This window comes from Patella vulgata, chromosome 6, assembly GCF_932274485.2.
Source record: "Patella vulgata chromosome 6, xgPatVulg1.2, whole genome shotgun sequence".
Classification (NCBI taxonomy): Eukaryota; Metazoa; Mollusca; class Gastropoda; family Patellidae; genus Patella; species Patella vulgata.
Genome location: NC_065884.2, coordinates 42,963,118 through 42,978,132, shown reverse-complemented (window position 1 = coordinate 42,978,132; position 15,015 = coordinate 42,963,118). Strand labels below are relative to the sequence as shown.

The following is a 15,015-nucleotide window of genomic DNA, read 5'->3' as shown; positions in this document are numbered from 1 at the left end:
ACACCAAAAAGTCAACAAAAATCGCCATGCAAAAGGGGGAAAAAGGAAAAGGGAGAGGAAGACTAAAAATAGCTTTGGCCCTTGTTTCGTGGGTGACGGCGTAGGAATATTTGGTGATCTGTGTCCTATATAGGGGTGAAACTTCAGGGATCACCAAAAGGCCTTTTTTATTTCCTTCCCATGTGTTCTGGCAACATGCCGGTGAAAGAAAATCAAAATCAAAGAATAACTGTAAAAATGATGGCCCTTTAAGTACACATGCTGCTTTATGTACACTGGTGCATCTCAGGTCCATAGGCCTTTTGTGCTAAAATTTAAAAATCTTTCTTATTAAAGGCAGTATCTGAGTTCTGTGAAAAAATTAGACAAGTAACAAAGAAACTACATACAAAACACTCATAATTTGGAATTTTTTTCAAAAATATAATTTTTTACTGCCATGTGATGAAAAATGTACAAAATTTACATGTAGCATCTCTCAAAATACCAATAATTTTCCACTTTTTTAAATATCCGGACGGACAAGAAATATATTTTTAGAATCTGTGGACAATATGCAAACAGAAAAAATGCAAACCAGTTGCAATGATTGTAATATTAGAGATCTATACTGAAACATGTATGCCTACCCCCTGAACATGCCACTGATTGAATTAATCTAATCTATGGTTGCAGAACTTACATTACCAAAGGAATCTGTCTAACAGCTATGTTTTACCATCCCTGGCTAACATATGCACATATAAACTAAAATAGGTGCAATAAATATGAATTATGGTTAAAAATAGGCCTTGATGAATGAAAAAAATGCCATATTTGGTCTATGATCACCCCTCTCTAACAGAAGGGTCACAGAATACACAATTTTCACAAATTTGGGAATATTTCAATGTTTCTAACATCTCAAACCTCAGAGGCATGTTACAAATTTGTATTGCAATCCTTGTGCTGAAGCAAGATGTCTGGAACTTTACATTAATTTCCTGAAAAAATGAAGTCAAAAAAGTAGTCATGACAGACTTGACAACATAAAAAGAGGCCTGAAAAGGAGAAAAATTAACATTTTATTGTTTTATAGGCAACATAAATGCAGCAAACACCACAAATGCTGGATTTTGATAAGAAAATATTGAACATTAAACTGACATTTACACATCTACACCAGTTTTATATCTGGGTCTGGTCTCATTGGCCTGAAATGCCTCAGGGTTCTACGTTTGACTCTGAACAAATAAGGGTTAGAAATCCTTGAAATGCACAAAAAAAATATTTTTGGGTGAAAAATAACATTCTTAGCTGTAATTCAACCACAAATTCCAATTAAGATCATTTACATGTCAACACAGGTGCATTTAAATCCCTCAAAACACATTAATAGAAAAGGGTGGGGTGGGGCATTTATTGCCTCTCTAAACAGAATGATGGAGTAAAAAATGTCTAGAAAGGCTGGGATTTTGCTTCCTACATGAAGGAAATGCAAGAATTTAATGTTTCAAAGAAGAAAAAAATGCTTATTCTGGGTAAAATAGTGGCAAAATTGAGCCAACCCCTGTTTTGAACATTTTGTACAAACCCATCTGCTGTACATTATTAACTCAGTGTTACCAATTTTCAATTTTCTGTAGGAAAGCTGGAGCTATTTCTAAACCTGACAAACATGTAGATCCCATCTAAGTTATATTAGCAAAGAAAATATGGGCATTTTTAGACATTTTGACTCATTTTAGTAGTCATGAAAATATTAATTTCTACATCCAAATGGGGGGAATCTCAAGATTTTTTGTGAATATTCCTGATTTTTAGACAAAATTTGGTGAAATTTCAATACTGTTCATTTTATCTGTGCTTTCTGAGACTGAATAAGCCAACATTGGGCATTAGAATATTTTACTTACTGTTAAAAATTCAATAAAAATTGAAAATTGAGAAATTTGCAGTAAAATCACAATTTTTCTTCAAAACTTTGATTTTTTTTTTTTAATTAACTTTTTTTAGTTTTTCTGTAGCCAAACTATTTTATTCATATTTTCTGAGAATTTAATCTTCATATTTTCAAAACTAAGGCATATCAGTGACAGCCTTATCACACACAGACAGGACACAGATCACTAAAGATTTCCCATTGACTCCAATGTTAATTCTCGTATCTTAGACCGGCTCTAACTTTTTCCCAAATTTTCGTTGGGTAGAACGCTTTCTACCACAGATGGAGCAACATGTGGCAACCACTTGCCCAAAAGCACGTATGAGGTTCTTCATGAAAAACTTGAGATACACAAGCTGGAAGTAGAGACAAGTAAACATGCAATTTCAGGCCCTACATTTCAACGTAACCAACCTCTCAACTCTTGTATCCTTCCGCATCAAAATTATGAATATTCACCAAAACCTGGCAGAAAATGTATTTTCAAACCCTTTTCCTCAATTCTACACCAAAAAGTCAACAAAAATCGCCATGCAAAAGGGGGAAAAAGGAAAAGGGAGAGGAAGACTAAAAATAGCTTTGGCCCTTGTTTCGTGGGTGACGGCGTAGGAATATTTGGTGATCTGTGTCCATATACCGGTACACGACATATTTGCAACACATGGAATTATCAATATTGCTGCACAATAGCACTGGAATATGTAATTTTCTGAATTTTTCGGTAAGCAAGTTAATTAATCTCTAGATTTTATTTCTATTTTTCTCCCAACACGTACGTTGTTGAGGATTTACGTAATTTCTATGCTGTTTTATTTGATATGACAGTTGGTTGGATTCGAAGAGCAGTACTTCATATCAATTGCCCTTTTTTCGAAGGGAGGGTGTATGACTGAATGGTTAGTATGTGTGCGCTGTATCATAAAGTCTGTCATTGAGTCAACTGGCGTGGTTTTGATTCCCCGGTTGTACGTGACAAGGAGTAGGGTCGCCTGTCCAACCTCGTGGGTTTTCTCTGGGTCCTCCGGTTTCCTCCCACTGCTAAAGACCCCTAGGCGCAAGCGAATTATTGAAATAAAATTAAAAACCATACGTTAGTCCCGAAATGACCTAGTTTGTGTCTAGTGGACGTTAAACCCCATTTCTCTCTCATCCTCTCTCCTTTTTTCCGAAGATCATAATAATCTTGTTTACATTGTGCGTGACCATAATAGCGGTAAACTGCTTTGTTGTAGGAAATTCTTATGACACGTGGACAATTTGTGAGCGTTCAAATAGTAAATGATTAATCATTGACCGCTTCACAACATTGATAAGATTTCCCCATATCAAGTAACTTTTATTGTTCTACTACCATTAAAGATACATTATGTAAGTTAGATTTAGATAACGAGCTGACCATTCTTGCTATAAAAGCTGAAAAATAGATAATGTAAAATGAAAATATTGAAAATTTCATTCCAATACCTTCATTCGGAGCCAAGTTACCACTGTTTTTAGTTTTGACAAGATGTGTGCATTGTGGTAACCAGGGCACTAGTATATTCGAGACTTAGGCTCGCTTTCCCATTTTTAAATGAAATTCTCAAATGGCCAACCGTTCTAATCTAGTTAAATCTAGTTAAAATTTTGAGTATCTGATGCCATCGAAAGTTGATTATGGTCTTGTTTTGTTAATAAATGTCTAATTAATAGATTAAAAAACATTTCAGGGTTAGAGAAAGACCTGTGATAGGCAGATTTAGCTCTTACATTTATGTATGTTTAATTAGTATAATCTGTTGACAACTATGTATACAACTCTAAACACCAATCACAAGATTACGTGGCTTCTATACGTGTGCATTATTCTGTACTGGCCGTACAATTGTATAGTTACATAGTTTAGGTCGATCATACCCTTTAATTCGTAGCCATGTTTTGAAATTGGGTTTTGAAAAAAAAGGGCTCTTTTTCTGGCATGCATAATGACCGATGGGTCAGATCTAGTTACGGTCATTTTCCATAGCCCTAGGTCTTCACCGGCATATAAGGCCAATGTGGAACCATTGGTATAAACGACAGCATGTTGACAGTTAATTTCAACATAAATGGTGTCACTTCAAAAATTCAACATTTAATAACTTACCTTTTTATACTTAGATGTAGCATAAACATGAGCTAATCTATATAATGATTTATAATGATTAGGAAAACGAGACAAGCACAGATGTAATGAAGCCATACACTTTTCAATCAGTTGTTTATGTACTGTTTCTGGATCATCTGACAAAACTGATTGAGGTTTTCCTTCAGGTTTCTTTGGTTGGACTTTTTTAGTTTCTGGTTGTATTTTGTTTTTTTCTGACTTTTCTAAAATACATTTATCTATGTCCACATCAGAAACATCGGAAGAGTCAATAACGATAGGAGCCTCTGTATCAGATATGCTGCCTGTTTTATCAGTGACATCATACTGAGCAGCTAGGACGGTTTTAGCTGTGTTTTCTGTAGTAGATTTGGTAGATATATCATCAGGTTTATTTTCAATCACTGGATCTGTTTTGTTACTTTCTTGCATTGGTTCATCATCACTAGCTGTCAAATCTATGACGAATGTGTTCTGTGACTGATCTTCATCCTGTTTATCATGATCACTTTCATTCAATTTATCCTCACTAGCCCCGATTTTATTATTTACAACAAGTGTACTAGCACTGAAATTGACTTCACTAGTGATATCTTTAGCATCGCTACTACTGGCACTTCTGTCAATGTCACTAGTTTTAGTATCAGTGGCACTAGTTTTAGTATCAGTGGCACTAGTTTTGGTTTCAACATTACTAGTTTTATTACCAGTGTTGCTATTATCACTAGTTATATCAATGTTCATTTTATTATCACTAACACTAGTTTTACCATCACTAGCTGTATCATCTGTAACACTGTCTTTAGCTTCACTATTTTTACCTTCACTAGCACTAGATTTAACATCGATATCAATCTCCATCCCAACAACACTATCAGTAGTACTGTCTTTATACACCTTGCTTTCTTCTTTGGTCTCACTGGTAGTGGTATCAATAATCTCAACATTACCTTTGACTTCCGTTTTATCATCTGTTTCTACACTTGCCACTGAGGATTTATCAATAGTAGGTACAAATGGTTCTGTTATTTGTTTCTGAAGACACAGTTTTCTAGATGCATTGATCTCCATTTTACTGTCTGTAGAACTTTCATTAACAGAAGAGTAATTATTATCAGAGTCAGAACTTGATGTACTTTTTTTCTTAGAATATGTATGATCCTGTGGTGTCATGTGATATACAAGTTTCTGTTTTGATTGGCTGTAAGCTGAATTAGAAGAGCAACTATCTTCATTTGTGGATTCCCTCCTGAAATAGATTAAGTTCTAATCAAAAAAAAAACCAGCGGCTGCCAGGCAGGATACATCCACATTTTGCAAGAGATGGATAGAACACAAGGATTTATTGTACAATCAGGGGCCATAATCCAGAAAGTTATGGACTTAAATGCGCAAATATCAAAAAGGACTCAGATTTTTGGAATATAAAGATATGTTTTAAGTTTCATCAAAATTGAATAAAAACTGTGACCTCTAGAGGGTCTATCTATAACCTTTGTATTACATACTTGTTCACAATTTGAGTACAAAGAGCGGCCATTTTGTCAGGCAGTTTCATTTTGATTTTCACGAAATTCCAATTCAACCTTCATTATGGTGGAATGGATATCTTGACGGTTTTTAAAATCAGAAAAAAAATTGTGACCTCTAGAGAATACACAAGCTAAAAATGCGATTTTTCGAGCAATCAGGGGCTATAATCCAGGAAATTACGTTCAGATATGTGTGATTATCAAAAGGAACCAAGATATTTATGATAAAAACATACAATTAAAGTTTCATCCAAATCGGATAGAAACTGTGGCCTCTAGAGGGTCCACAACCTTGATATACCATACTTTTACACTATTTGCATACAATTTTTGTCAGATTTTCACAAAATTCGAACTCAACCATCAGTAGTATATAACTGTGAAATATTCACACATTTTTAAATCTGATAAAAATTGTGACCTCTATTAGGACAACAAGCTCAAAATGCCATAATTCAAAAAGTTACGATCCAATATGCGCGAATATAGAAAGGAACCAAGATCTTTGGGATATAAACATGCATTCCAAGTTTCATCAAAATCGGATGAAAATTGTGACCTCTAGAGGGTTCACAACCTTGATATACCATATTTTACACTATTTGCGTACAAGGGGTGGCTATTTGGTTCGTCAGTTTTGGTCAGATTTTCACAAAATTCGAACTCAACCATTATTATTTTTAATAATTATGAAACAGTCAATGCGCGTCTTTTTAGTTATATTTCAGTTCTAGAAAAATGAGTTGTTGCTGGATTTATAATAACTGAAACGTTTTGTAACCACCATGTTAGAAATTGCAAATGCAGTTTTTACTCGCGAAAGCATAAGGATATTAAACATGAATAATGGCATAGCCATAATGGCACATCCTCCTATTAAATTTGACACAAAACCGGAGGCCAAATTCGTAGCGCCCTAAAATGATTAGATCCGAGTCTTGTGACCAGTACAGTAATTTTATTTTAATCATACACGTCTGGTTAATCGAGACTAGGGAAAATAATTTCGTTCAATTAATTTCCAGTCTCAAATTTTTTCTGCGTATTTAGAGCTAGCAACAATGTAACTTCTAAAGTAACTAAAACGCCAACTAACAACAGAGTTTTATGGTTAAATAGAAAAAGGGCAAAACTACATCAGTTGATTCCGAACCGAGAACCGTTACAATATATACGTCATTGGTTACAATCAACTAACTTAGAAATTAAATCGCTGAGTTTTAGCCAAAATTTTAATCTAGTTCATAACTACTTATTTTTAAAAGTCCAACGAGTAAAGAATAATTTTTTACATGGCTTCATTGATAAATAAGTGAATGAATATTGTCACGTGAATGTCTTATTTTGGGCGACTGTTTGCTGTCTACAGTGCACAAGCAAGCCCGTGAGAGCACTTTTCTCATAAATGAAGTTTTGTTCCGCTTGACAACATGCTGTTAAAACAGGTCAGTTTATATAGTATAGATAATTGAGGCTGTGGGCCACTCTACTCTAGAGTGTGCACAAACTAAAAACGTGATTTTTCGTACAATCTTTAGCCACAATCCATGAAGTTATGGTCCGATACATCATATGTGAATATCGAAAGGAACCAAGATCTTTCAAGTTTCATCAAAATCGGATAAAAATTGTGACCTGTAGAGTGTCCACAAACAAATTGTGGACGGACAGGGGCGACGACAATATATGTCCACATGAAATGTGGGCATACAAAAAAAGCAACCCACATATCTATCTACAACTGAATTTCAAATTTTCTTATGTAACATGATAACAATGGTAGCATTCATAATACTATAAATCTAAAATTTAAAAGATAAATCTTACATGCAATAGATCTTTAGAAACCAGGGTAATAGAAAAGACAAAAGAAATGGATTTTATTGTCCTTTTGACAAAAACTAGGTCATTTTGGGACTAACATATGGTTCAATTCTATGTCAATAATTTGCTTGAATGAAATTTTTATATTTTGCTCAAATGAATAAATTCCAGATTTCTATAATACAGGAATGACATCGACTGTAGGTAAAGCAATGAATTTGGTTAATTAAATACCGTTCTTGTCTTTTCTCTCGACCTTTAGCAAAGGGACTGGCTGCGGCTTCTGTTACATAATGATCATATAGTGGGTAGTCATGGACACCATCATATCGCAGTAAATTCTTTAATATGGCAGCATGTAATCTATAGTATACCTTGAACATACACATAACAATTATAGAATGATAAAATATGTCAAAATAAACCACAAGCACAAGAATGTTCCCACAACTTATTCATTCACAAGTACAACATACTAAAGCAAACTTAAGTTATAACTGAATGAAAAACAAATAATGCTCACTCACACTGGGCATGGACATAAAAGTATGGAAAACTGATGGTGTTTGGATGGAACTAAAAAAGTGAATGAATCCTACGACACAGTTTCAGAAAAGTAATAATGTGATTGTGATGTTTGTTCCGGTTAAGAGGTAACATCCATATTTTTATGCACATATTTTGTTCTCAGTAAGTGCCGTGGCCTTTTCATTTCAAATATTTCTTTAAAAATAATATTATTAATATCATTGGAATAAGTTGACATTAATTATGGCAAGTACTCATACTTACTTCTAAAGCTTCTATCGCTAGATGAGGTGGGCTGTTAGAAAATACAATGCGTTTAGGATACACAGCCTCATCTTCATGTAAATATATAGCAGCCTACAACATAGAAATATATTTAGTTACTAGCAGTGTATAGAATTTTATCACCCAATAATACATTCTACAGTAGATATCGCTTGTGTGATATATTTCAGAATCTACTGCGATAACTCCTTAGGAGATATCGCTTTACATGAATTTGATTGGTCAATTGAAAAGGAACTACTTTTTTTTTATTTTCAAAGAACAGTTCATTTCTTATTAAAAGTAACTTTTTTTTATTAAAAATGAACTATTGTTATTCAATTGACCTTGATGGAAACACTGGGTCAATATAAAGGACTTTGCAATGGTTGAATTGCTGTCAAAAAATGATGTATCACTACGCCATAATGTTCAGTAAAAGTGAAAACTACAGCAAAGAATTATATTTATCTATTTTGTGCATGTAAGAAGGGATTGGGTGATAAATAAAATCTACTACTCGTCTTTTTTTGATATCAAAAAAGACTGGTAGGAGATTCTCTATATGTACAGTATTTGTATTAATACAACATCTCTGCTTTCTTAGATTTCTAAATCTCTGATTAGATTTATCAAACAAATTCTAAATGGTGTCTAAAACACTCTTTTAATAAGCTATGCTCATTTGTCTCATTCATTTCATATAAAACAAATTATTCTATAGTTAAACTGTATTAGGGAATTATGGAATCAGTCAGGTGTTAATGAGTATACAGATTTATAAATGGCAATGCACAAATTATATACATGCACCCATTACAATATTCTCCATGTCTTTTTAATTAGAATAAATTAGAGTTAGCCAACAATACACCCAAAATAATAGGCTTCCAATTAAACAAGATGGGCGATTAATTGTTATCGACGCTGCTAATATGAACACCAATATAAATAATTAACTATGTCGGCTTTTACAAAACGAACAGGTTTCAAGTAAAAATCATATGAATTTAGTTTATCAACATTTGTGTTATTGGTCATTTGAACATACAATTAGAAAATGGAGGAAGAATATTTATAGTTATCTTATATTAGTAGTGTAGTAGGTTTGGGTTTTTTTTCAATTAGGACAAGAATCTGTCAAGACAAATCATTGCTATAGCCCCCATCATATATGTTTTAGCCGTATTTATCTCATACAATGCACTCTTTTCGTAAAGATTCGGCTTTTGTAACTCCACCCTCTATCACAAGTGGCATATTCACATTTCCTCTAGCATATAATTTCAAATCACAGGATTAGAAATTAGAAGTAATAAAAACGAGAATAGTTTATTAACTTTCATACATAAGTAATCTGTATTGTTTATTATAACTTTTACGAGATTGAGTTCTGTTAATATTACCAAGTACTGAAGTAGTTATAAAGTAATTAGCACCCTTCCATTGGAGAAATTAAGATTGTGTAGTGTGTTCTGTTATCTCCGTCACACGACTGAATTAAAATATGTTTTATAAAATGGACAATAGTGGATTGAATTCCAATATTAATTTCAATTTATGTGTTTTAAAATTGAACTGTGTTTTTATACGCCCACATTTTCATGTGGATGTATATTGTTTGTGGACACTCTACAGGTCACAATTTATTATTTCATTTTGATGAAACTTGAAATATAGGTTTATCTCTCTATTGGCATGTATTGGATCAAAACTTCCTGGATTATGGTCCCTGATTGTTTGAAAAATCGCGTTTTTAGCTTGTGGACACTCTAGATATAATCGGATAAAAAATGTGACCTCTATAGGGTCCACAGGCCAAAAACACGATTTTTCGTACAATCAGGGACCATAATCCAGGAAGATACAGTCTGATATGGGCAAATAGCGAAAGAAACCGAGGTCTTTGGGACATAAACATATATTTTAAGTTTCATCAAAATCAGATAACAATTGTGAATTCTAGAGGGTCCACAACTTTAGTATGACATACTTTTACACTATTTACGACAAGGAGGGGCCATTTTGTCCGGCAGTTTCGGTCAGATTTTTACAAAATAACAACTCAACCTTCAGTGATGTGTGTAACGGTGGTATATTTAAAACCATTTTTAAAATTGAATACACATTGTGACTTCTGGTGAGTCCACAAGCTAACCAGGCAATATACGCCTACATTATGCAAGAGATGGATAGAGAACAAGCTAATCAGGGGCCATACTCTACAAAGATATGGTCTGAAATGCGCAAATATCAAAAGGGCGGAGATCTTTGGCATATAAAGATATATTTTAAGTTTCATCAAAATTGGATAAAAATTGTGACTTCCAGAGGGTCCACAACCTTGGTATTACATACTTTTACACTATTTGTGTACAAGGTGCAGCCATTTTGTCCAGGAGTTTCGGTCCAATTTTCACAAAATTCAAACTCAACTGACATTATGGTAACAGTGATATATTGGAAAATTTTTTTAAATCGAATAAAAATTGTGACCGCAATGGGACCACAAACTAAAAACCGGATTTTTCATACAATCAGGGGCCATAAATCAGGAAGTTATGATCTATGGGTTATAAACTTGCACTTTAAGTTCCATCAAAATCAGATGAAAATTGTGACCTCTAGAGGGTCCACAACCTTGTTGTACCATATTTTGACAGTAATTTGCGTACGAGGGGGCTGTGATTTTGTTCAGCAGTTTTGATCCGATTTTCATGAAATTTGAACTCAACCTACATTATGATGTAACAGTGATATATTTAAACGGTTTTTAAAATCGGATAGAGATTGTGACCTCTAGGACGTCCTAGTTCAGTTAGAAGAAGGGTTATTGTGTTCCAAAGTCTCGGCAAATCAAATTGCCTATCGCTCTGCTTACCACGAGCAGAAATGCTCATTATCGAACTTAGTCAAGGTTATGATGTAATGAAACTATACAGCAAGTTTCAATACCCTCACTTAATTAGAACTAAAGTTATCGTGTCCCAAAGCATCAACCAATCAAATTGCTTATCTCTGCTTACCCTAGGTAGAAAATGCTCATCTTAGTACTCCATCAAGGCATTGCCCTAATAAACACATACACCAAGTTTGAACATTCTAGCTCAATTAGAAAGAGAGTTATTGTGTTCCAAAAAGTGTGACGGACAGACAGACAGACCCATTTTAATAGTCCCCTTGCTTTCTTCGAAAGGCAGGGGACAATAAACAATTTTACTATCCTATCTATTTTAATATTATATCAGCACATCAAACTGATTTTTTTCCTTTGGAGACTGTTTATAGATTGACCAGGTTAATAAATACGATAAAACAATTAATTTGTCAATCAGTTGAGGCAATCTCGTGCTTTGCAGTAAGGGCTAATAATAACGTAACATATACAAATCTTCAAGCGGGAATTAAAGGACGTAATTTACCGTGATACATTACAAATGACATGTGCTATATGAAGTATTTATGTGATCTTTAGTGAAAATTAAAAACAGTGTTGTGACTGCCATTCCTGGTTTTGAAGGTCAGATATGATATGAAAACAAATATCGGTTTGTAATTTTTTTGAACCGTTTCACCAGTGCAACTCAACCGTGACTGGTTAACCAAGTAGCCGTTTACATCCTTACATAAGTCCAAATATTTAAGATTAAATCTTGTACCTTGTCGAACTATGGACTAGTGGATATTAATGCCAGGCTAGTGTCTGACAATAGGCCACTAGCTCTGGGGTAGTGGATTCAAAAATTTGTTTACACCCCTGCAGCAAGGTGTATAAGATGTGTGGTTCCTGTGATTTTATATGCTCTTTAAAGATATAATAATTTCTAATGTATGAACCAATTTCCAAAGAATGTTTATATAAATCACATGTCAATAATGTTCTAGATAGTCTAATTACCTGTTTATACAATGTTCTAGATCAGTGATTCCCATCGTGGGGGGGGGGGGGGGTGGCGGAGGCAATTTGAAAATGATGTCAATAAGAAAAAACTTTTACACCATAGTAACTTTTGGTACAAATTACTGTCGGAACCACCTATCTCCCCTCCATACATATTATCATGCATCTGGCACCACCTCTATAACAATTTGTTTACATCAATTTTCTGATTACTCTGTTTTTTAATAGCTTTATCTTTGAATTTGTAAACTGATACTCAATGATCCATCATTCAACTTCAGTTGTATGTATATATGCATACAAACATTAATTCTATTCGCCTAAGTCATTGTATTCTGGGTATTCTGTTGAAAACATATAAGAATTACAACATTGTCAGTCCTTGCTAGATATCGTACGTTGGGAGTGAAGAGTGCCTGCTTAATTTTATTATATACTTTTACAAAACTCAATTTATTTCCATATCAAAGGAGGACACAAAATAATTTGCGATGTTCAGGTGGGGATGTACACAAAAGTTTGGGAACCACTGTTCTAGATAGTCTAATCACCTTTCAATAATGTTCTAGATAATCTAATCACCTGTCTGTAATGTTCTAAGTAGTCTTTAGGATGTGCTCCTTTTTTTTCTTTAACCTTGCCCATCATATAATGATGTAACCATTCTTCTTCATTACCATCTGCTTCACATTCACTAGCTTTCCAATAACAATTATGTGATGTCTGTAACATTTCACGTTTACTAGCATTTACTATTTCCAGTAATTCATCCTCCAATGGAAACCATTTTTGCTGGAAAAAAATAATGATAAAATATTCTACATTTATTTTCAAAAAAGTTGATCTGGAAGTCTTTTTTTGTATTAACTTCAGGTTTGTTTTCTACTTAAACTATCAACCATTCAAATCAAATCTGATATACCTCACCATTGCCTTAAAATATTGTTAATGAAGAAATATATTCATTTTTTAAAAAGGAACTTGTACAGTACATCAAAATGAAACCAAATCTAAACTCTATTTATCACAGCAAAAAACAAATGTCACATCTCTTTATGTATGGGCAAAATTCAGAATACATCTAATTTTTAGCTATTAAAAGAATTAAAATAATTGATTGATTTCATTTCCACAAATACATGTGCTTTTTAATACCTTTTAATGTATGACTTACCATTTTAAGTTGCCGTGAAGCGTGAGAATGTAGTTGATAAGCTAAAGAACCATATTCTATCCATAATGTTCTAATAGAATCATTAATTTCTACAGCTCGTTTAAAACATCTTAAAGCAGCTATAGCTTTCTTATGTACAGGTGTATCTAATTTTAATTCCATCTATAAAACATGTATGGAAAACTTTAAAGCTAACAAATAATATACTATATACAGACCTTTAGCTCCTTAAAAATACAATGGAAAATAACCAGGTAATTTATAAATTTTAAGTTCAGATGGGGAAAAGAAATATATTGAGAATGCATATGCAAAACTTAAAATTTAGATGGTTTTGCCTTCAAAGCTATAAGTTGTGTGCATACTCTTTCCAGAACATTTGATACCACTTTTCAGTTTCACTGGCCTTAGGATGTAGCTGACAGTTTGTTCTTCATATAATTGACATTAATTTGGTTTATTTCGATACATTGTCAATTGAATTTTTTTGTCGTTGTGAAGGGCTTTATCACTCATTTTCAAATTCTAGAATATCTGTGCTGTGTTCATGTACTATTGTATGTTGTTGGGCTGTGAAGAGTTATACTTAGACAATCACAAAACATCACATGGTATGAAAACTTCACAGTTAGCGACCATGGAATAGTACATTTGTACTTACAGCATTTAATTTTTGTTCTAACTGGCTCATTCTAGCTAAAGCTGTACCAGCCCATGAATCTAAACGTAGTGGGTTTACACATAGATCATATTGATAAAACCGTGTAGCTTTCCTACAATAAATAAATATGCATATTATTACTATATTATAACCCTTGATATCACATAGTAATTGTGCCTGTCTTCTTTTCTATGTCTTTAAAAACAAAAGTGCAACATTTCCCTTTCATAAAAATTTCAAAATTACAGCAGGACATTTATAATGTGATTAAAAAAACATGCATAAATAACAATAGTTTTAACACTGACAGTAAAGAAAGGTTGTCGGGCAACTAAACATATCTCATAGGGATGGGCAATATCTGCTATTTTCAACATTGTGATATTTCAGTATTCATATTGCAATATATAATTATATATTGTTGTAATAAGCAACAAGCTGTTTGTTTGTGAAAAAATCGTGATATATCAAATTATGGCCAGTGTATCACCTTTGTTATACTATTTTTTGTTTATCTGGGATGGCAGATCAATAAACAACTCCAATGGTTCCCAAACAAAATCGACAAAGAATAATCCCTTCTGTTCGTTGGATTCGTCAAATCCGAAATACAACTGATTGTACACAGTATATCCCTTTGGAAGAAGTTTGTGTCAAGGTAATGGGTTTGAGTTAGGTTGAGTTTAAACTTGACGTTTTGTCGTCGGGATCTTTACCCATTTCTTGGACTTCATTTTGTTCATCTAAGAAGTCACTGCATTTCCGATTATTAGTTCCTGCAGCAGCTGTGTAGCTAAGAATAACAACGCTTACTTTTGCTAACATACTTCTTAGAAAAGATTAATTTGCATTGTAACTATAGTAATTTGCAGGTCAGTAATTTGAAGTTTGCCAGATTAAGTGCTTTTCTTTCTAATTAAATACGCATTTTGGGAACAATGATTATGAAAGGCAATAATAATTCCAGCTATTGCGGTACCATACTGAATTTGGGTAAGTATAAAGGGAATTCACAGTGTGACATTTTTCGAAGGCGATATTAGTGACAATAATGTCAATTTGTTTACATGACGGTATATTGG

The 15,015-nt window shown here is 33.4% G+C and overlaps 1 protein-coding gene across 1 annotated transcript in view; it reads right to left on the bottom strand.

The window, feature by feature from the left end:
• The window catches only part of LOC126823263 (calcineurin-binding protein cabin-1), a 42,789-nt gene that overhangs the window by 10,836 nt on the left and 16,938 nt on the right, over positions 1–15,015 (bottom strand). The window contains exons 8-13 of the mRNA XM_050551975.2: positions 13,934–14,045; positions 13,273–13,434; positions 12,681–12,890; positions 8,198–8,290; positions 7,640–7,779; positions 4,050–5,298 (exon numbers count right to left, since the gene is read on the bottom strand). Of these exons, the coding sequence (XP_050407932.1) occupies positions 4,050–5,298; positions 7,640–7,779; positions 8,198–8,290; positions 12,681–12,890; positions 13,273–13,434; positions 13,934–14,045 (1,966 nt within the window). The remainder of the gene's footprint in view (positions 1–4,049; positions 5,299–7,639; positions 7,780–8,197; positions 8,291–12,680; positions 12,891–13,272; positions 13,435–13,933; positions 14,046–15,015) is intronic.